Below are 24,013 nucleotides of genomic sequence, written 5' to 3' on the forward strand. Positions count from 1 at the left end.
ATACGAAAATATGTGATCATATATAACATTATGATAGAAATCTGAGATTGAAAAGTCATTTGTTTATTCTCCTGCCAGTAGAGGACTGGTCACGTAGTCTCCAGATATAGTAAACAGAGGCTACAAGAAAGTGAAAGGAAAAGTTTTGAAACCTGTGAGAGCCAAACTCTGAGTAGCTCTTTCCCAAGGCCCCACAGGAAGGCTAATCACAACTGCTGTCCCTGCATTTGAGGAGCAAGGGGACTGCTCCTCTGCCTGCAGATTGGCACAAAAAGGATGGGGAGAAGAGCAGGACCTGATCCAGAGCTCTGTGAAGTCGGTGGAGAGGCTCCCATCAACATCAATTGACTTAGAAAAAAAGGCTTTGGAGAAGGCTGCTCCTTCCTGTTTATCTGTGCTCTGGGAAGTTTGGGATAAGACTTTTTCAGAGAAGAAAAATTCCTTCTTGAATTCTCCTTATGGTGGCAATGCTCTCTAGCACAATCTAACGTAAGAAGAGGCAAAATCTGTACTGGGATTCTTGTGAAACAATTAAAATGACATACCTTCTATTTGGTCTAGCTTCCTACTTAAAAGAGAGGGTTGGTTAGTTGGCACAAGTGAACCTTTTACTGACTGAACTCTACATTCAACATTCTTCAACATGCTTCTTGTTTGTAATGATTTCCAAGCTTTGCAGTGAAGTCACAGCAAAGACCAATGTTGAGAGATCACAGACTATTATAATAGAAAAAGCTAAGGCAAAGATTTTAAAGAAAACTATTCCTCATTGACCTCAGTATCTCTCTTCCCTTTATCAAGGTAGAGATTGCATACAGTGAAAGAGGGAGGAGATGGGAACACCACAAAGGTCTTGCTCTCTGCTGTGGTGTCAATGAGCAATGCAATAGGAGGCAGCAGCAAATACACAGGCTGAATTGAGATTGATTGTGGGTGATTGTTGTTTTTTTAAAAGCATAAAATAGGAAACCCAGAATAAAAGTTGAAGAAAACCTATGGATCTGTCTCAGACTCGTCTGATTTCCTGTATTCCCTACCATGTGTGATAGAGGTAGGACACATGGGGTGAGAATACCATGTTACCATACCAATTAGCTGCTTACAGTGAACTTGGATACAGCCAAACTACATTCACAAAGAAAATGAATAAAAGTTGAAAAATATTTTAGAGAATCAATATGTTAATTGCAATTTTGGCTATAAAAAGCCTCAGCTTACTAGGAAGTAGTTCTGGGGATGAAAAAAGCTTCAGTGTAAAAGAACTCCATTGGATAACTACATGACTCAGGACTTTGGTAAATGGATACAGAACTAGGTTAAGTGACCAGAAGTTGTTACATCTGATGACTGTTCAACATCTACATAAGATTATTCTGACATTCTTGGTGCATTTCCCCAGGGACAGGTAGTCCCGCAACTGGTAACCTGTTGTGAATTCTTAGCACAGAAGTCAAGAATCACATAGGGATGTCTCCTCCAGATCAGGGTTGAGACATATATGTGGGGAATTTCTCTCTGCTGCTGACCACTCTTCTTGTAACCAGAAATCCCTACTATATAAACAGTGATCATTCTTCCATGTTTCTTCATTTTCTACAATGCCATTTTCCATGTGGTGTTCAGGTGTTTGAGTAGTGAGTGTGCCATTGACCAGTATGTCAAATCACGTAGAAATATGAGGAGAAAGTTCACCCTCTGATTGCATCAGAGCTGTATTTCTCTTTTAAAATAAACTACCTAATTTTCCAAGTGAAATGAGTTTGGTTGTCTCAGACTGCTCTGTGAATACAACAGAGCACTTTAGCCTCCAGTGCTGTCAACCTGGCACCTTTCACGAGCACTGGTTTTACGCATTTTTGATAAACACTGCATGGTCATCTTTGATCTATGCATTTTATGCATACAAGTGCAGAAGGGCACAGCCTCTACTAGAAATTGGTTTTCTCCATTTATCCGCAAGTGAACTACACAAAGCTGAAATCTGCAGGGCAAATGAACCCCCTCGTCTATTTGCCTTTTCTTTGACCTCAGTCCCACATTGAAGGAAATACCCCTTTCTATAAGGACGAATGTCAAGTCAGTATCCATGGTAGCTCATTTCTTTGCCTTCTCTTAAGCAAGGATCATCCACTGGGCTGAATGCTGTGTATCAGGTTTTTATTATATCCACAGGCAATGCAGCTGAGACTATCAAACTCATATCTTACAAGACAGTGAGAGCTGGACTCTAGAACTGGAGGTAGGTATCCCTCTCACTCTTGCATGAAAGTCAGTGTTTTAAGGAAACCCTGCATTCCAACTCTGTAACGGCTGAGTGCCTGTGAAGAATAAGGGCAGATGATTTTGCTGGTACTTTACATGCAGAACACAAGAAGGCTGCAGCTTTTTCATTCTAACTAAGAAGTGTTGCCTGTTCCCGAACATTTTCGGCACAGAAAGTTATCAACAATTCCAAACACATGTGCAGCTCAAGGAAAGGTTAGATTCCATTGAGACTAGCCTTCATAAGCCTCTTTGCCATTTTCAAAGGCCATTTAATTGTGAGCTTTGGTGTTGGGTGTGGGAGGGGATGTGTGTGTTTGTGCATTGTGAACACCATCTGAAGTGAAATGCCAGCTCAGCAATTCTAGGCTGTCTCAAAGACACCTGGGAACACTACCATCTTTAACAGATCTGCTGAAAAGTGTTTGCCATATTTCCTAACTCTGGTTAGGAACTAGACCCTATAAAGTCAGAGAAACATTACTTTTTTTCCCCCTACAAGTTCATGCCTCTCTAGCTTATCAAGATGCAAAAGGGGAAAGAAAAATAAAGCTAGCCCTGGAAGAACAACAGATGATAGCGGCGCGATGGTGACTGGCACCCTAAAATACATAGATAGTTCAGTGGGATAAAAGCACCATCTTTGTACATATGATGCGACTTATTAAATCAGTGGTTCTCAAACTATTGTACTGGTGACACCTTTCACATAGCAAGCCTCTGAGTGCGACCCCCCCTTATAAATTAAAAACACTTGTTTATATATTTAACACCATTATAAATGCTGGGGGTGGAGGCTGACAGTTTGTGACCCCCCCCATGTCAGAATCTCTTGGCTCTATGAGGGGTCCCGACCCCCAGTTTGAGAGCCCCTGTATTAAATGAATTTGGTAGTCTCAACTCAGTCCTTAGGGGATGATGATAGATGATTAAGCAATTTTTTTTTTTTAAATCAGGACTAGCACAACACTGGGATAGCAAAGATTTTTCTGAATAGGATTCAGGTGCATAGGAAACTTTGCAAAAACACTTTGCTATCCTATATCTGCATATAACCAACACAACTTCTATATCATTGCCAAGAGTACAAGGATGAACCCGATTATTCTCAGAAGAGATGACAAAGTAGCATGATAAAAACTTGAAATCAAGAATTGATGTGATGAATGATAAACTAAACTATCAGTTCTCTATTATAATATGTCCAGTTTGAGTAAAACTAAATGTCTTTGCCCCCGTTTCAGCTTGCATTACCTTTGAAAAACACAGGCAGCAAAAGGAGTAGAAAAAATTCTCCTTCATAAATCATCTTTAAACCTTTTTAAAATGTTCTTGATTTTATTCATTCTACCAGTTTTAAATTTCAGAGATTTGGTCTCCCCTGTTTATTCATTGCTAAGCTTCACAGCAGAGAATTTGAGTATGGAACTGCACCGCACTCTCTAAACTGTTACATTCCTCTTAATTTGTGATTATACTAAAGCAAATTCCACCAGCATTTTACTTCAAAATGCACTATGGACTGTGTGTGTGTAAGTGTGAGTGAAGCAAATTCTGTCAGGTGGCAATAAACAAACGGCAACACATATTAGCCAATAATTAGAAATTAAATTATTTTACAGTGTGCTGCACTACGATTCAATTTATATTGCCTTTCACCTTTCTGGTTTCAAGTAGAGTGCAAGGTTCTTACAACAACTTGACGGCTGCTGTCAAAAAGCCAGAATAAATATGACAGAGTTGGGTTTTTTCTTTTGTAAAACTAACATTAAACCTTTAAAAATTCAACTTTAACTACTTGTTCTTTATTTTAAAAAGACATATTGTTGGCCACTCAAAATAAGACTACCTTGCAATCAGTGTCACTTATTGCTTAAAACATCTTTCCATTATTTCCCAGGGAGGAAACTAATCTTCCTAATCGCTGTGAAAAGACTAAAACAGTGCTCTAAAAAGGTAGAATTCTCCTGTGATTTGCGAAGGATTATTGTTTGTGTTCCACTATAAATCTGGAGTCCATGGAGCCACACAGTGATGATTTTCCTTTAATCCTGGGACCAATGTTTTAAAAAAAATAAAAATAAAACCACCTTGGCTTTTGCCAGCATTATCAGAATACTGAAGAGAGGCACAAATATATATTAAAAGTTTCTGCTAATATTGACAGTGAGCAGTAAGATGGGGCCACATATCAACTACTTAGTATTTTATAGTAACTATTTTTTCTCCCTTTTGATGTTCAGCATTTTATTTTGTGCAGTATGTCATGGGCAAAGATTACTACTCAGTTGTTAAAGCTGGTGAGCCAGCCCCTCCAGCTGTTACTTGCCCATTGATCTATTTGCTTTTCAAAGCTTATCCCCTCCACTTCTGCCAAAGCAATTTTACTGCAGGGTCTCGTTGAATCCAGGATCAAACAATGATGACTGCAACCAATTCCTTAGTGGTAGAAGGTCTTTGACCTTCTATATAACTATGTTTCTTGTTTCCTCAGCTCAGTACTCCATAGGCATGTGCCTCTAAACCCATTCTCAGCCAAATTTAAGCTTGCAATGAGAGCTGGGAAAGTGAATATATCCCAGGAAAGGGCAGGTTTTGCAGTAACACACTTCAAAAGAGAGCCTCATAAACTAACTACATCACAGAGACAACGTGTGTGTTTCACACACACAGTATACAAAACATACATACACAATATAAAGCAGAGTAAAAACTATTACACTAAAACATTATTTCCAAACATACATTAACCACAGAACTACCACTCACCTAGGTGTCCAAATTTTAAACATGTCTATGGAAGTTCATTCATGAACCAAGCTATAAAATGTACTGTAGGCAGAATGTTTAAATTGAGCTGTAAGAAAGCTAGGCAGATATAACAGCAAAGTACAGTATTCCATTCAGCTGTAAAACATTAACAACAAGAAAAAGAAATTATACAAACTGTCATCTCTCTTTGGCTTCCCGCAAACCGTTTGATCATATCTCTGGCACATCCCTGACTTCCTGGCTTGGCTTTACGGTTTAACTGCTGGAGGTTCCCCTGGCCTTTTAATATTATGTAGATATAGGTTAAATATCTTGCATGTTCCAACTAGACCTATTTATCCTGAAATAGAGGGCACATAAATGAGAAAATGAAGTGAATTAAATGTCAGTTCAAATTCCCAGAAGAAATCAGGCAGAAAGTTGACCTTTCGTGTGCTGAATGAAAGGTAGAAGTGCTTCCCCTCTGCAATCTTTAAACAAGATTTTTAACAACATTACCGCTCTGTTCTACACACATCTATGCTGCAGGGTTAAAGGCACGCCAAGGAGCAAAGCCTCAGATCGTTAACATTTTGTTCGTGCAAAACGACAGGGATGGGGGGACGGCTGGAGCGTGGAGACGACGGAGCTACTAACACGCTGAAAATCAAAATCCGTAAGCAACACCCTCCACGCGTGCCGGCCCCAGACGGGACTCTCCAATCAGCGGAACTCCGCCGCCGGAGGGGAAAGAGTTAATCCTGCCACTGGCCACAACTACAAGCACCTGCAGCCGGAACAGGAGGAAACAGCTGGGAGGGAGGGAGGCTGTCGCCTGCGGGCTCCCCCCCGTGCAAAATCCCTGCCCAAGTTTCATTCACCTTCCCGGAGCTCGGCTCGGCTCGGCTCGGCTCCCCCCCAGCGCGGCCGCAAGTGCAAGATCTGAAGCCAAGGCAGGGGAAGAGCTGCGCTCAACTCACCCTTTGAGTTGTTCCCTCATCGCTCGAGGACTCGGCGAGGGGGCGCGGAGCGGAGTCCGAGGCTCAGCCGGGCTAAGGCGCGCGAAGGCAGCACAGCGGCGGGGAATAGCACTGCGGTGGAACGAGCATTGCCGGGCTAAGGGCAGCGGGGGGAGGGGAGGGGAGGCCGCAGGCTAGACAGGGTGGAGCTTCCAGCCTCTGCTCCTCCCTCCACCTAGTGAACCTGCGATTGCGAAGTAAAGGACTCAAAGAAAGGGAACAGTTTGGGATGAAAGAGGAGGGCATTATTTAAGGTGGAGCTAAGGAATGTGACCTGGGGTGTGCAGCGTGAGTCCCTGGTGCCAAAACTATCTGAAGTAGATAGTTTCTTCAGTTTAAAGAACTGATCTCGGTACAAATTGATCTAATATCATTAGTTATTTCTTTTACAGTTCAAGATTTCGGCGCTGGTGGTGAAAGTTACGAAGAATCCAAACTCTTAGACCCTGCACGTGAAAAGAAGCTGAGTCCTGACACAGGAAGCGAAAAAGTTCTCCGAATTTTAATTGCCTGTCATTGTCTTTAAAACACCTAGTTATGTTTTAACTAGGCTTTTATACCCTCTTGTTTTTAAGGGGACAAGGCACAGGAAATTGAAGAGCTATAAAAGCTTCAGGCATCTACGTCTTTTTAAGACAGAGGCTTTGTTGGCATTAAAGGAAAAAACAATCCCAAATCCAAACCACCGTGAGACTGTTGGGTTTTTTTAAGTGATATCACACCTCTGGGTTTTGATTAAAGGAAAATAGCAGAGTCATAGTTTTAAAAATATTTAAATGTATACAGATGCAGCTAAGCACCTACTACATACCTTTGAATATTGGGCCAGAGTCCCTGGAGATCATCACCGTAGTAGAAACGGGATGGTTAAAGTATAGCAGGGAGTCTAATTCAGCCCACTGCCAATTTAACCTTTGAATCAGAGCATAAGTTCATGAACTGCTGCTCTACCCCTTGGCTTGAAGTGGTTTCCATTATATACAGGATTTACAGTTTGGTTCAATGGCTCTCAGCACCGCCACTGTAAAAATTATTCCAACAATATGGATTAGAGGTTCACAATGAAATGCTCAAACTTAATTAACTGGAGGCCACTGTAATCTGCTCCCTTTTTTTGCTTTGGCAAATAAGGTGCATCTCACAAGCACCTGGAAGGTTCCCTGTTGTGCAAAATTTGGATACCCCTGCTTTCACTAGGGAAAGTATATTAAGTATTTTATCATATCTGCAATTACATTATAAAGTACGTGAACATAACATACTAAAAAGAAAAGGAGTACTTGTGGCACCTTAGAGACTAACAAATTTATTTAGTCTCTAAGGTGCCACAAGTACTCCTTTTCTTTTTGCGAATACAGACTAACACGGCTGCTACTCTGAAACATAACATATTAAAGTATATGTAGTACTTTATCACTGATTCATAACTACTGCCAAGTGGATAAACCAGCTTCAAAGATTATAATAAAGACATAAAGATCAAGTACTTAGGAAATCATCTCTGGCAGCTTACTTGGGAATACCTATAATACCTGTGGGGAAGGCAGAGATCTGTTGTCATTCTCTTCTATGCCTCCTTTTTCACATCTATATTTAAATTATCATCTCAAGCTTGAAGTCAGATGTTTCCTCTGAACTTTATGAAGTGCTTAAAAGTCTTTACATTCTCCAGCCCTGCTTAAGATGCAACACCTTGGAACATTAAGGGATTTAAAAAAAAAAAATTGGCTCTTTAACATTTGGAAGATAATGGTATGTAAACCCCCCTCACTAAACTTTGGATCAAATTTTGAAATGGGCCTTAGCATAACACTTGTGTTGCAGGTGCCATTCCTACCATTTAGAGTTCTAATTACTTTATTGGTAGGTGCAAGCAGGTAGTTAGACCTCTAAACTCCAGCCACAATGGAACCTTTTTTTAACATGCAATCTTTTAATTTTTGTTCTTATACATGTCACAAGCATTTCAAATCATGGGAGCTGAGAGTCTCTTCTCACGCTAGTTTTACAGCGGTTTAACTCAATTGACTATTATGGAGTTATTCTTTATTTGCAGTGGTGTGGTACTGAGTGGACAATCAAGCCCTGGGATCCTCGTGATTATGTAGTTTTCTAGACCTTCAACGACTATGCACTTTTGGTGTCGTCACACAAAGGGGCTGTCTTAAGTCAGTCAAAGAGCCCCTATTTCACGTGGAGAACAGGAGGACACATATCTACAAGCAAGAAGAATTCTTCTCACACACAGCTCCACATATATTCCAGTGATGACAGCACAGATTAAATAAACACAAAATTTGGTGTTTCCAGCTGATGACTTCATTTTAAACTCATGATATTTAGTGTTTGCTTTAAGGATTCAGCTCCTGGAGTTATCTAATAAAAAAAAATGTCTAGCCCATGTGGTTTTGGAGAAACACTTGAAAATATGAACCTTAATGTCTCAAAAACCAGAGTGCTAATACAGGGTCAAAACTTATTATTTTTAAATCTCATGATGTTTAAGACATTTGGCATGATTTTTGAGCACTTACGATTAGCAATACTTCCACATTGTGTGCTTTGGTAAATAGGATGGAGAATTTAATTATCTATGCAGACATAAATTGCCACACATATCTTGATCCAAAGCCCACTGAAGTCAGTGGCCTATTCCATTGACTTTAGTGGGCTTTGGATTAGACCAAAAGGTGTATTAGATATATTAAATCAGAGGAGAATGAGGTGGAACAAAGAAATATACTAAATCAAGTATACAGCCAACAATCCCACCCTCTTCCATTTTTATGTGGGCGTTAGGGAGATCTCTTTCTCTCTCTCATATTTCAACCTATTATAAACACAATTTCTTTAAAAAAAAAAGTGAAGTTTAGTATCTTCGTTGGGATAAACTTCACACTTCATTAAATGCACAGAACAGTTGCCTGTTTAATTCAAAAGAAGTCAGAGTACCTTTAGCCTGAAGCCTACAGTTTTACATAAAAAGTAAGCAATACCTTCCTTTGTGAAGAAGTATAGTATGTGGCACTGATAGGGTTGGTACAGTCTTTCCATTTTTACAATTTAGTGGCTCTTCAGCTCTCTGGTCCACCTTAACAGCAGCTTGATACTGCCATTTATCACATTTTGTCTTCCTTTCCCATAACAGAGTGCCAAGTAATAGGAATTTTAAAAACTACTGAAATTCTGATACTTTGCACAATCTTCTTTCTCCTTCAGTTACAAATAAAGCATTGTATTCAATTAGACTCTCAGCAGGTGAAAACCCCAATTAGTGAATTCATTCTGTTGGCTTTTTTTCTACCTTACACCCACACACACAGGTTTTTTGGGTTTTTTTATAACATTAAAGGGGAATTTTGATTTGTTTCTCAATTCAGAAGCAAATTAACCTGTGATCCCCCCCCACCCCAATCAAACTATTACCTACTGACTGACAAGTGGAAAACATAAAGGTTGAAAGATTAAGGTCTATTGACTGCCGAAAAAAATCCATTTATGTGGTTTTGATTGTTTTTTGCAAATCCATAAAAGTTTTTAGCTATTCTGGTCTTCCTAAAAATTCATTTTTCTTCTCACTGAAAACTAGCAATGCCAGTACAATCCAAAACTGGTAAATGCCTGCCCCCTGCATGAAGAAATTTTTAAAAGGTTATACTCATATGGAGTAACTACTTATAAAGGATAGCTCAGTGGTTTGAGCATTGGCCTACTAAACCCAGAGTTGTGAGCTCAATCCTTGAGGGGGCCATTTAGCGATGGGGGCAAAAATTGGGGATTAGTCCTGCTTTGAGCAGGGGGTTGGACTAGATGACCTCCTGATATCCCTTCCAACCCTGATAGTCTATGATTCCTAAAAAGATTATATTTAATTTTTAGTTAAGACAATGACTACCTTTGGCCTTTTTCAAGTGAAGAATATCTGCATTTTACATTTATTTTTTAAATGTCACTTATTTGTTGAAGGAAATTCTTCTCCATGTAGTGAGTGAATGAGAGAAATATTTTTTATTTCAGTCTGAGGAGAGTTCTAATTATTTTCCCACAGTGATTTAGTTCAACAGGTTTTAAGAGTCAATTTATGCACTTAAGAATTTACACTGTGACTTCATCAGGATTGGGAAACTAATTGTTAGGAACCGGGGAATTGCCATATTGGACCAGACCTATGGGCCATTTAGTCCAGTATCTTGTTTCTGACATTTACTAGCACTAGATGTTCCCAAAGAAGGTACATGAAACCTCACAGCAGGCAGATGTGGGATAATCTGCCTCCAATAAAAATCTCATCCTACTCCCTAACAGTTAGAGATTTATTGTTCTGAATCACTTTTGAAAATTGATGATAAAAGAGTTTGTTACATGGTTGTACTGTTCAATATAAACAGGCATACATTTTTTAAAAAGGGTAATAGAATCTGCTCCTTTTGTAAGCCTGTTTCTTTTCCTGTGGCGACAGGGCCATGATTTGTACAAATAATATAGTAAAATAATAATAAATATTATAGTTATATATTATACCTAGCTCTGAAATACTGCTTTTCATCTGTAGATCTTAATGTGCTCTCTCAGGAAGAGAAGTATCACTATTCCCATTTTACAGATGGGGAAAACCTAAACACATATAGGTGATGTGACTTCCCTGAGGTCACCAGCAGGCTAGAAGATAACTCATATCTCAAGAGTCTAAATCCAGTGCTCTCTCCACTAAATTAGAAACTTAAAGGAACTTTTTTTTAGTGCTGATGGATGTAAAGATAGGACATTTTCTTATTAACTAAATAAGTCTCGTTTGCATAGTTCTAGGAAGCATGTAGTCTTGTTTGCAAGTGTGGTTCTTCCATTCCTCAATTAACTGAGTAGTGGATTAGCAAGGGCTTGCCCTGCATAAGAACACATTGTGGTGCACTCTTGTCAGGCTGGCTAATCCGTTACGCTATTTGAGCTGATTTTCTTTTAGTGTGTAAATAAATACTGAGAATCACTCTGGATGGCATCGTGGCACACTCCTGGATCATCTATGAGAGATGTGTGCCAAAGACCAATACCTGCAGGATTTAGCTGTCCTTATTTTCCTCTCTTCCCCTACAGCTCTCTTCAGCATGATCTCTTTTCTGGATAATACACTACTTTTTGCTGTTTGCTTCACTGCCAATGGAAGTACAGTAAAATATTTTTAAACGTCATTAAGGGGAATCATTTCAGTATATTGGAGTAATTTCCCTCAATAATACCTTCTTACTTTACGGAGATTAAAGCTAAAGTCCCATTAAAACATTCATAAACATATACATCAGGAGACTCTATCAGTTATTTATACGGTAGATTAGTTAGGGGAGTGGCAGAATTCCATACATAGGACCAGGTGAAAACCTGACATGTTCATAGTTGCTTCTTATATATAGGTGGACATTGGTTCATGCCACAAAACCATAGCACATCTGACAAGTGGCATACACAAGGGTCACGCTGTAATGATAAACTGAGACACTCTTGGAAGAACTGTGAGGGTTTCATTTTAACAAACACTTTTCTATATAGCTAATGAAAAGGAGCAACTGATTCCACTGAACAAAGCCAGCTATAGAGCACGCATGTGCTGGCCAAAACTTATTTTGCAATAAGAGTTACAATACATGCAACAAACTAATGTGCAAAGCAGAGAGCACTGATGCTTTTGCCATACCAAGGCCTGAGTTTCTTTTGAATGTACAACAACAATACACCCTCTAGAATTTTTCAAAAAATCCCTTGGGTCTGTATTTGCTTCCGCTGTTGTAGTAGATTAGCCTGACTAAAACTGAAATCCTAGTCGCTCTACAGGACAACATATCGCAGAGTCTTGGATGCAGCATGTGTGTGTCTGTGCCACACCACATTCCACACTGTTGAACAAGGAGGCCGGATAGGGGTTCTGTCATTTTAGAAACCTTTGATGCACACATGAATTTTGTCCTGTTGAAGTCTTGGGAAACCTGAGTTGGAAAAGGGGAAAGTGTTCTGTAACTGATGCAACAATCCTGACAATTTACACTGGCAGAGTGGTTGTTCACTCCATTTCCAGGGATGATACCTGAAACAGGAGCAGAACCTGCACTGTAGTTTTTGGAACTAATTAAATCAAATGCGTCACTGGGGTAGCACACCCAGACGCCACAGGAATAAGGGACTGCTGACATAAGCATCGATAACTCTCCTCCTAGGGTGACCAGATGTCCTGATTTTATAGGGACAGTCCCGATTTTTGGATCTTTTTCTTTTATAGGCTCCTATTACCCCCCACCCCGTCGCAATTTTTCAAATTTGTTGTCTGGTCACCCTACTCCTACCCCTTCCAGACCATGAAAGAGGACAGTTTCAAAATATGGAATAATTTCTACCTTTAGGGACAGAGATGAATGGAAACAGCAATAGTCACAACAGTGGAGAGGTCAAGGAAGTAAAATGTTGACAAAACATTGGATAAAATAAAATCATTAAAAAAATTGAAGGAAGATTATTGTGATTATTTGAAAAGCAAAACAAAAAACAAAAAACAAAACAAACTTCTAATAAGCAAAATTACATGCTAACATTTGCAATCTATGAATCAGAGGTGAAAAATAATAATTATGCCATAGTCAATTCTTGGTTTGAGGAATTTGTGTTAGCAAAATGAACGGTTATCCCTTCGTTGACTTAGATTGAGAAATAAATGGAGCCTAATAAGGATAAATTAAACAACAAAACAAGCAAGTTACACTCCTTACTTTTCTCTGCATGCCCAGTTAGAAATAAATAACTGTTTTCCCTGCTGAGAGATTAAAATGAACAGCACTTTACAATCTCTCTTGCTCACTCATTCTCTCTTTTCACTCCACAATCTCTCTTCCTATGCACACAGTTTTGTTTTGGTTTTTTTTTGGTACACAAAAGCTGACTTCCCAAATCATTAACCTCTCTACTGTCTCCTATCAGTGTATTAATCTCCTCTAAAGCTAGGAACTCTGCATCTGGCATTCCGACTTCACTCAGTGCTCAGGGAATTTGATTCTGGCTACTGATCATTATGCAGGCTTGGGAATGCATGCCACTAACAAGCAGCCCTCTGTTCAAAAGGCTTCCAAAGTTCTTAAGGAGGAAGCATTCCTTTCCTTGCTTTTATCTAATTTATTTCTGTTTTGCAATCCATAAAAAATATATTTGACCCTGTCTGTAGCATAACATTTATTTCTGAATAAAACAATACAAACAAAAAAGGGTTTTTGACAGTTACCAAAGACATTTTCCAAAAATGTCTCAGGCAAATAATATACTGAAGAGAAAATATTCTACATGAATAAAAGCCAGGTAGATTAAGATGAAACTTTGCATGCTGGGACCTAAAGATGGCAAGGCTCTACCTATGTATTAAAGATGGCAGCGTGCTGTCCTCAATAAGGCCACTGAGTGAGCAAAGTTTGGGCAATTTGGAATGAATGCACACATTTTTGTGTAACTTGTCTCTTAAAGAGTGTTGTCTTGTGCATCTTTGTAACTTTTGTCACCTTGAAGTATTGTTCTGCTCTGAAAAATGGCATCATGGAATTCAATATTTATTGCCTTTCAATGGCCCCTTTTGTATTTATATGTCTATGTATGGTCCCCATGATGATACCTGTTACAGCAGCTTGCAATTAATTGAGGAAATTATCCTTGCAACACTACTTGAGGTAGGGACAGAGGTGAAAGTAAGCCGGTATGGTCCAGTATGGCGTACCGGCAAGAGCCAGTACACAGCTGACTGTACCAGCAGGGGGAAGCTTCCCCAGGCCGACAATTTAAAAGGGCCCTGGGCTCCCGGCAGCAGCCAGAGCCCCAGGCCCTTTAAATTGCCACCGGAGGCCCATGGTAGCAGTAGCAGTAGCAGTGGCCGGGAGCCCCAGGGCTCCAGCAGCGATTTAAAGGGCCCGGGGTTCCCAGCAGCGGCTGGAGCCCCTGGCCCTGTAAATCACCACCAGATCCCTGCTGCTGGAGCCCTGGGGTAGTGGCAGCAACAGCGGCTGGGAGCCCCAAACCCTTTAAATTGCTGCCGGAGCCTCAGGGCTCCCGGCTGCCGCTACTGCTACCCTGGGGCTCCGGTGGCAATTTAAAGGGCCCAGGGCTCTGGCTGCGGTAGCAGTGGCTGGGAGCCCTGGGCCCTTTAAATCACCGCCAGAGCCCTAGGGCTCCCAGCCTCTGCCTCTACCCTGGGGCTCTGGCAGTGGGGCTCTGGCGGTGATTTAAAGGGCCACGGGCTCCGGCTCCTGCCGGGAGCCCCGGGCCCTTTTAAATTACTAGCCTGGGGAAGCTGCCCCCTGGGGTAGTGGTGGCGGCTGGGAGCCCCGGGGCTCCGGCGGTCAATCAAAGGCCCCTGGCCCTTTAAATCACCACCAGAGCCCCAGGGCTCCCGGCCACCACCGCCGCTACCATGGAGCTCTGGAGGCAATTTAAAGGGCTTGGGGCTCCAGCTGGGCTTTATATAAATATTTTGTTAAAATCCAGAAGAAAATGCTAAGAAGCAATGCTTAAATGTCTTCTCATTACTGTAGTTAGTTAACAGAATTGAATAGTCATAAATATATATTTGCAATGTTTAAGAAGTTTGGATTCAACCAAATACATCTCAAAACACAATACATCTCAATAAATTTAACTTTCAGTTAACACCATAAATCAATTCAATTCTCTAACTTTCCACTGAAGGTCAAGTTGCACCTCACTAGATGTGCAAAGCAAGGCAAGGTGAAGATCTTCTTTCACATCTCTTGGTCAACTTAGCACTGTAAAAACTAGAGATGAAAATTGGAGCATGCCCCATTCATACATATCAAAGTAGGACCCTTAGTATATAAGACCTTGATGTAAGTGGATGACATTTTAATGACTACTAGAAATCTACCAGAATCTATCCTTAAATTTCTAGAACTGTCAACACCATTGGTGGCTTTGCAGACTATAAAATCTGCTAAGGATCAAAACATATGTTCCTTTCCACACTGAACACTTCCTTTTAAATAATCAAACAGACCAAAAGCTTCTTCTTGACCTTTAAAAACTCTCTTCTGTGAATGCCAGTTCAATCTTAAAATAAACTACACAGATCTAAAATCCTATGGATCCATAAAGGTGTTCTTTATGGGCCACATCAACATTCTCACCTCCCCTATTTCTGTTGTTCCCCTGGAGCACATCACTGGACATTTCAGCTCAGTTTTTCTTTTCACCCCATAAACCAGATCTTCAACAGCTTTATCTAACTTGGTAAACAGTGAAGTCTTCAACAGAAAATACGTATGCCAGGGCTAAACAGAGGTCTGAATGTAGCAGCTATTAATCTTTATCATCTTTTTTACCATGCGACACTATGCCAGATGGTATACAAATGTTCAGAGTAATTATCCCTCTATTTATCAATCACAAGAAATATCATTACTCCATATTGCTGTCTTTCTAAGTTACCTACTCCTCAAAAGAAAAAAAAAGATGTTTATTTCACAGCACCCCCACTTTGGGATAACAGTCTTTTACACTGGCAAACTTACCCTAACAAACATTGGGAATCTCATGACATCTATTGTGTAGGAGAAATGCCCACAGCAAATAAACTGAGCTTTCCCAAAGTGAAAAAAGAAATATCAATTAGACTTGTACCTCCCATTTTAGTAAATATTACAGCAATTCCTATCCTCAATCTTAAAATACAAAGAAATCCACTTGTCACATTTAGAAGATATGGGGCCAGATAATCAACTGGTTAAAATCATTATGTTTCCACTGGTGTCAATGGTGCTACTCCCATTTAGACCAGATAAGGATCTGATTCATCTTTGGAACCAAATTTCATTTTGCAGGCAGTTACCACAAATTCATTCAATATCATTATACTAATCTGCATCAGTCCAAAGGAAATGCAGGGAAGACACTAAGCTTACCTGGCCCAATAAAATCTGGGTTCAAACACGCCGCATATGATTATCTTTCTATTGTATTAATGAAACTTATTTTTGCTTTATGTGCATCGCATTCTTTGTCAGTCTGATACTGTATCTCAAGACTGTATTTTTTGTTTACAATAGTTTTATTACTGCACTTGTACCTATTTTCTTTCCCTAAAAATATGTAATCATTATTTTGCAAATTACAGTCCCTGCACCCAAGAATATAAAATGTAAGACAATTTCTACTTGTTCTAATTCTTTTTAAAGTTATGTATTGGAGAAATTAATTTATTAAGGACAAAGTATTTTGCAAAGCTTTCCTTAATTGGGACATGACTGCAGTTACGATACTTTTGCCTGAGTAGACTGAACAGGGGATAAAGGACTGGACCCTGAATAGTCAATAGTCTAGCAATCAATATATTTATATATCTTAATCAAAACTCTTCAGAGAATTTATTTTTAGTAGTTTCTCAAAACTAATTAATTATGCAGTCGTATTAGAACATTGACAATTTAGGAGCTGGGAGAAGTGAAATATATTTCTTGTTTGTGGAGCTTGCTACCTTGATTGATAATCTTCCAGTATCCAGAACTGAATATGATAGTGTTTTAGATTCTATGCCATATTATTCTTCTGACAATTTGTTTAGTAAACATTACTTTTAAATGTAGTTAACATTTATTCTAAAACAGTTTAAGAGAACCAAATACAATAAAAATGATCATTTGGTGATGATGGTGCACTCGGCTGTGTCACAGATGGAGAAAGTAATTGTGTTTGATAGCTATTTCCATGTTAATGTTGTATGTTAAAGTATTAAAAAATGTGCCAGTAATTTGGAGAAAACAAATAAGGCCAATTTGACTAAATCTATATGGATGCTATTTAATACCATAATATAGTTTACAGAATGGCTAAAGGAGTTCTGCTTTCCAAACTGACTTTTGTAGTGGCTGTTTATCTGTCACAGAAGAAAGTCAGTGGTTTTGCACCAGGGCAAAAACGAACAAACGAAAACAAAAACCTCAAACCTCCCCCGCAAATCACCTCTTTATAAGGGCTTTTTTGTTCAATTATATATGATCAAGTTAAAGAAACTAAAAATGAGTACGTTACCTCTCCCACCTTGTCTCTCTAATATCCTGTGACCAACATGGCTACAACAACACTGCATATTGACATCAATGGCATTTAAGCATGTGTTTAAGTGTTTTGCTGAGTTGGGACTTAATCTCCGTGCACCGTGCCCAGCAACCCTTGGCCTTTCTGGCAAGCCTATCAAGAGAAGTAGCAATTGATGACAATTGTGATTTTTTTTCTGAGATGTGGACACCTGTCCAGTAAGGGGCTGGATTGAGATCACGTATTCATATTACATAGCCAATAAAGAGCATTTGGATCATAATTTTTTTTTGGCCACTACTACCCTGGTCTGGCTGTGAAACAATCACCTTGGATTGAAAGCTCTGCATCAAGCTCCTCATCTATCCAGTTCAGCAAGAAAAATACATTTAAACCAATCTTTCCCCTACAAACTCCTTTCTCATATAGGTGATTGGGCCTGATTCTCCTTTCGATTACACCAGGGTGAAATAAGGCTAACTTCACTGAAGTCAATGGAATTTCACTAGAAATTGAGAGTAGTGCAGTGTAAAACACATGAGAGTAGAATCAGAATTTAAAGAGCCCTTAATCATCTTTTTATTGGCAAAAGAAGTTCTTGACCTTTTATTGTTTTAAGCACACTGAAGCATCAGAAATCAGTGTTCAATAATCAATCACCCTGTCCCAAAGTAATGACTCTGGCTCCTTATGCTCCACAAAGAAAAAGTTTAGACACATTTAAAAATTACGGTGGCTCTTGCAAGGATGGGAAGGGAGAAAAGTTGGGGTAAACAGCATAATAAACACCAGCCAACTGTCTACTGGTAGGTGTGCTGAAATAAATAAATGATCAAAAATAATCCAATTAAAAACAAAACAAAACAGGAAGATCAGGATCAGTGTTTGAAAAACAAATCAATCTCAGCAAAACAAGCAATATGAAAGCAGCCAGGTGATTAAAATGCAGAAACTTATTTATTATACATTAGTTAGATCAAAGCTTCTCAGTAATAACAAGACATTGATCTGAGGTTGCCACCTGTCCGGTTTCACTTGCAGCTGGAATCTACCAGGTGAAGCCATGTAAACGGTTGTCAATGGAAATTCCACTTGTGAGAAGTTTTTGTTAAAATGTGAAACTTTTCTCTTGTGTTTCACATATCATTCACCAATGCAACTACCACTGTCTCAGCACAAATTAGACTGGATCCCTGAGGTGGGTTTCCAAAAGAGAAGATTAAAGGTAAATCCCACTTGCTGAAGATACTATGACAATGTGGGTAGTATAAGAACCTGAAGAGAAAAGAATAGCAGGCACTTTAGAATAGTATATTTTGGGGCTTTGCTTTTGGGATCAAACACATTTAGGTTTGCAATAGGCAGAGCTAAGGGCGGGGGGGGGGGGCTGAGGGGGGGCGACATACAGATGATAATGCCCATACATACATGCCCAGGGAGAGTGTGTCCAAGGGACCGAAAAAATCCATTGCTTGGTTTTATAATTGGGGCAGAGGTTTATGTTCAGGAAAACAGTAGGGGACATGGCTATATATCTAATGTCTTCCATTAGCAGATTTTCCAAAAAGAGAAAAAAAATATGTATATATAAAAATGTGTGTTTTGGTGATGATCTAGTAAAAGGAAAACTGAAGGGAGAAAGAGAAATTTATATACTGCAACTAAGCAAGCCTCTTAGATTAGATTGTCTCTCAGTCTTTCTGAACTAATGAACCTGCTGTCATCTCACGATACAGACTTGGACATGATAGTGTCAGTGCAACAGTGAGAGGCTCTGAAGGCTTGTATATACAAACTGAGTTTGCGGCAAGCTAGTGTGCAAATCTACTTCACACTAACAAGCTTGCCAGTTAGCTTTCCACACTGTTACTTGTCTGTGGCAGTCAGTGAGCAGGTCTGGCCACAGCTCCCCACACTAGTCTCTACATTGTGGGTCTTTAGCATGTACCTGGCTCCCCATTCTTCATTTTCTCACTTGTCCTAGCATTGTGTGCCTCAGACGTGCACTGCCTGTGTCAGCTCCCCAGCACACAAACTTGATGCACACTAATTGTCCGTGTGGACCGTGCTGCCTATGCTAAAAGTTCTGTAGTGAAATTTGATCGACCCTGCTTCAAAACGGGAGTGAACTAAAGCCCACTAAGGAACTTTTAGTGCATAGCGACAGGCTAGCGCAAGGTAGATTTACACCCCAGCGTGCTGTGAACTAATTGTTCATTCACACAGGCCCTAAGGCTCCCATGACTTTAAATGAATAGTTGAAGGAGACACACTCATACGCAAGCTGTGAGAGGAAAAAGGAGAATTAGTTGAGGTGCTCCAAAGTGATCTCTTCTATATTAGAAAAAAGAGGGGAAAAAAAGGTTAATTTGGTTTAATATTGCCTTATTCGAGAAAGATGTAAAAGCTGCCTAGTATTGGAGAGTGTGGACACCGAAGAGGGAGGGGAATTTTTTGGAAGTGTGTACATGTGTTCATATGAAATTGAGCAAAATGTATTTAGAATTACACTGTGGAATTATCTCCCAGGGGAGTGGCGGGAGTCCCACCATTTGAATAATTTAAAACCAGATTGAGCAGAGTACAAGAGTATAACATGTAGCACACCCTGCAATGGCTGGGTAAAGGATATGGTCTGAGAGAGATTTTCCTCTGCTTATTTCTGGAATGGTGAACAAATCTACAAAAGCAAAGCTATACAAAGGGTTTTGCACTTGGCTTGCTCTAGTGACTACAAACAGAGACTCATGTTTTGCCAACAGCAAATGCTTACTCAACATGCTTTTGGCACTAATGTGAAAAACCATGGTAGAAAAGAGAAGACAGTGAGTGCCAGACTCTCATCTCATTTACACTGCTGTAAATCAGGAGCAACTTCACTGAAGTCAATGAGGGTAGATTCCTTGGACCAGTCAAGCAGCTTATGGCACAAGAACTACCACCTTCTACTCTCCTGACCCTGGAATTCACTGGGACTGAACTGGTCCTGGTGTAACTTAGAGCAGCCCAAGGACTGCTCCACCAGCTTGAGATTATTGGAATATACTCCACTCTGGCCATTTACACTGCTACAATCCACAAAAAGACCTGGCGCGGGGGCATGCATAGAGAATGGAGTGAGTCACATACAGCCAGATTTACATCAGGGGACTCTCTTGCTGCCCTGATCCCTTTTGTGTCACTGCAGTTAAATTTGTGTAAAACCATTAAGAAAGGAGAATCAGGCTCTCAGGCTTCGACACGAGATGAAACACCACCCATATTACCCTTGCTTCCATATGGAATCTGGTGTTGGTGTACCAGGACACATACTGTGTGTTGCTTAATAAAAACTTAGACAGAAACCTCAGCAGTGGTAATATAGTTGTGAAGCATTTCAAATTGTTTTGCCTGGGCCACCCTGATAATAAAAAAAGGAAATTAAGTTTGAGATAGTAACTTCAGTTAACAGGCAGTAATTTAAAAAATAAAGCTGAATGCAATTATGGTAAGAAAAACAACGTCTTGGTGTTTCACATCTATCTCTCCATCCAAAACTTATGTCAAATAGCTCAGTTCTGATGTCAAAATCATTTTTTTAACTACTAGTGTCACAAGTGCAACTCAGTTTTTGAAAACTGTGCTGAGCTTTTTCAGTTTCATAAATCATCACCAATAAAAAAATTAAAGTTTTTGGGATCAGAATTTTGTCTGTAATTTTGATGATGATGCCTGAAGCAGACTAAACTACAGGAATACAACTTGCTCTTTTGCAACTACTTCCTACTGACCAATGGTCTTAGTGGTAGGAACCTGTTTTTGTAGGTATTAGTTGGAAGGCATCAGGTATGGACAGCATGAACCATACTGTAACAGATACATCAATTCCCTGCAATATCTTTGGGAGATCTTATTGAATTAAGTTTAAATAGCTTTGAAGTCCATTGTAATATAAATATAAAGTTTATGTATTAGTATGGATATGTAACTTCTCTAGTGGGGAGACATGGCCTGCGTAAACCCTGGGAACCGCAATGAGCTTTAAAGGACTATTTTAAACAACGTGCCAGAAAAGAAGGAGCTTTGGGGATGAACATTAAGTGGGTTTCCTAAGAAATACTTGTGGGGAGGGGAATGCAAATTCCCACCCCCAGACCCAACCTTCTGAAGCTATACTCTGAGGAGAGAACCTATTTTCTGCTGATTACCTGTTTCTGGAATCCAAAGATCAAAGGCCCCAGCTGTATAAAGAAGAGACTCTGAGACTCTTGGGCATGCTTGTTCTGCACTAATAGCTGTTGTGAACTTGTAACTGCAAAAAAACCTTTTGTGGGGTTTGAAGGACAGATCACCTGCCAGAGCCCTTGTTGGATTTGAGGGGTGATCTCCAGTAATCTCATTAGCATGGGTGTATGTTCTTTTATTGTTTCAATGTTTTAGCTGTAGTGCTTTTACCTTAAGAATAAAGATGCTTGCTTAGAAGGAGCTACATGGTAACTTATAACGGTGTGAAATTACACATTTATAGCCTCTGAGGAGAAATCAAAGTGCAGATGCTGGCTGTTTTCACCATCTGGCTTGCTGGGGAACTCTCAGGGTGGGCAGGAAACTGTGCAGTCTCGAAGATGTCTGATCAGGAAGAGAGAGATGCAGGTCTTGGCCCGAGAGAGATGTAAGTCAGCGATACTTCAGAAATGGAAATGCCCCTTTTTAAATTTGATAACTTTAAGTCTCAGCACTGAAAAGAACTATGAAAGATATTCAGATTTAGGGTGAGGCTTAATTTTATAGGACAGTAAGCATTAAACTGTTTAATTTTCATGAGCACTGAATTATGGCTTCAGTGAAAGTTATTCTGTTATTAAGACACTTCATTGCACGAATGAAAATATCTGGGCAGATCAACTGAGAAAATGCTGCAAAATATCATGTTTCAGCAAGGGACAAGGGAATATGAAGGGGAAGAAAAGAACAGTTTTAGATGTTTAGAAAACACCTGACAAGGAATAAAAAGGGAAACAAGTCAACTGAGCTGATAAATTAACTTGACCTAACAAAAAGGTGCTTGTGTAAAAGAAGAAAAATAAATGGCTGAACAAATGTAGCATATAAAGAAGTTTCAGAACCTCAATCAATAGCCACACCATCCTCTCCTGCTTCATAACACGCCAGGTGCTGAATCAAAAATGCCCTTACAGCTGCTCCACTTTGGGCAGCATTCTTGAGGACACAGTAGCAATTTTCCCTAAGTTACCTATCCAACAATATCATTTCTCATATTCTTCCAACTATACAAGTTTGGTGGCTGGAAAAAAATAATTAGCATGAGTGGTAGAGCAAGTACTCACAAGACAATCTTTGCATTAAAATGTGGTCCAGACTACGAAAATGTTTAAGAACCCCTGGTTTAATGTATTTTACACCCCTCCCCTTTGAAAAACAAGCAGTTTTTAGTAGTTAAAGTATCTCTTATGCAAAACTTTGCGAAGTAGGATATTGTTGGAAGGTAACAGGTGACTGTTCCTGTGGAAAACTAAAGCAGAGACTGAGAAAATAGGATTGAAAAAACATTGTTCTCTTTGTTATTACTTCTGATCAGACACACATATTACATTAGAATAGCAATTTTGTCTAATTTCCCTCCCGAAAAATGACTTGCCATCTGTGGGCCAAACTGTGCTCCTGCTGTAGTGGCTGAGTGCATTTTGCTTGAACAAGGCAGGTGCAGGCAAAATACCTGAGGGAGCACTGAGGGGATATGCTCTTTATTATGTAGTACTCTTTCTGAAGGTGCGGAATGTGCTCCCCCAGGTACCAAATGCTAGCAGGGAAGCAAGGCCTGCCCCCAGCCCAGTGAAATACAGTAGGGGAAATCCTGCCTGCCTTATCTCCCTTTCCTACTCATGCAAGACAAGCCAGGACTGAATGCTATGTCTCACTAGCTTTTAATTTATGTGCTTGTTTTGCTATTTGTCAGAAAAATGGAATTTAAACATCTTATTTTAAAAAGCCCAAACTGAGCTTGGTATACACGCACAATAGACCCCACTTGATGGGATACAAGGATCCTTCTGCTTGATCAGGTACAATTTCTTAAGACTCAACAGAATCTTTTACTGAGTATGGATTCTCCGGCACCCAGTGAGAGATTTCTTACAAAACCATATTGGTGAGCAGCAGGCTGGCAATGAATAAATGCTGCTCAGGAGGTTAGACATGCACAGCTGTAGAGATCATGAAATGTAGCTTGTGTACTCCCACCATAAATCTCAGAAACCCTGCAACAACCACATATATTTATTTTACCAGAAATGCATGTTTTGTTGGCTTCTCCACTTACAAATTAATATATATATATACATATATATATTTGGAAACAAAAGCACAACAAGGCATTTCCTGTTGCCCTGAATGCTAATGATGGGAGACTGTTGCTATGGTGATGCTAATTTTAACGCTGTTGCCTGTGGACTTCATATGAACTGCCCATTTTAACTTCTGCAAATGTCATTTATGAAATGAAAACCCATTAATGACTGGCGAGGGCACAATGTTCCACTTTAATTAGAATAATAAGGAATGCTGATGCACAAAGTACAGGTTTGTGAATTGCTTCAGAGCCCACACTGTCAAAATTAATTACCATTGATGAGGATTTTGTTCTAATATTTTTTGGAAGGAAGCTTTAGAATAGCACAGTGGTAGCTTGGCTTGGAAATGAAAGAATTCCCTCCTTTTTAATATCAAGGTAGAACAGAATGATTTCCAGCACAGATAATATAAGAATGCTGTGAAACACATGACAGAAGGTTAAAGTTATGAGTGAGCCGCTGCTAACACAGAACTTTGGTACATTTACCATTCAGCAATGGTAAAATGTAAGTTCAGATGTTGCCAAGAAAAATAAAAGCCCTTTAAAGGAGGAACTCCTCTGAAAA

At 39.7% G+C, this 24,013-nt stretch overlaps 1 protein-coding gene across 7 annotated transcripts in view; it reads right to left on the reverse strand.

Annotated features, from left to right (window-relative positions):
* The window catches only part of DMD (dystrophin), a gene marked incomplete at both ends in the record, with an annotated part of 1,846,964 nt that overhangs the window by 101,360 nt on the left and 1,721,591 nt on the right, over window positions 1-24,013 (reverse strand). The window contains one exon of one of the 7 annotated variants that reach the window (XM_084636028.1): window positions 5,994-6,154. The exons of 4 other annotated variants lie outside the window; for them this stretch is intronic. In XM_084636028.1, the coding sequence (XP_084492154.1) occupies window positions 5,994-6,013 (20 nt within the window). Of the gene's footprint in view, window positions 1-5,993; window positions 6,179-24,013 lie in introns of those variants that run through there. 2 more of the 7 variants (XM_084636027.1, XM_084636029.1) reach the window with 2 other exon arrangements.

This window comes from Lepidochelys olivacea, assembly GCF_965140295.1.
Source record: "Lepidochelys olivacea isolate rLepOli2 genome assembly, chromosome: 1".
NCBI classification, from domain to species: domain Eukaryota; kingdom Metazoa; phylum Chordata; order Testudines; family Cheloniidae; genus Lepidochelys; species Lepidochelys olivacea.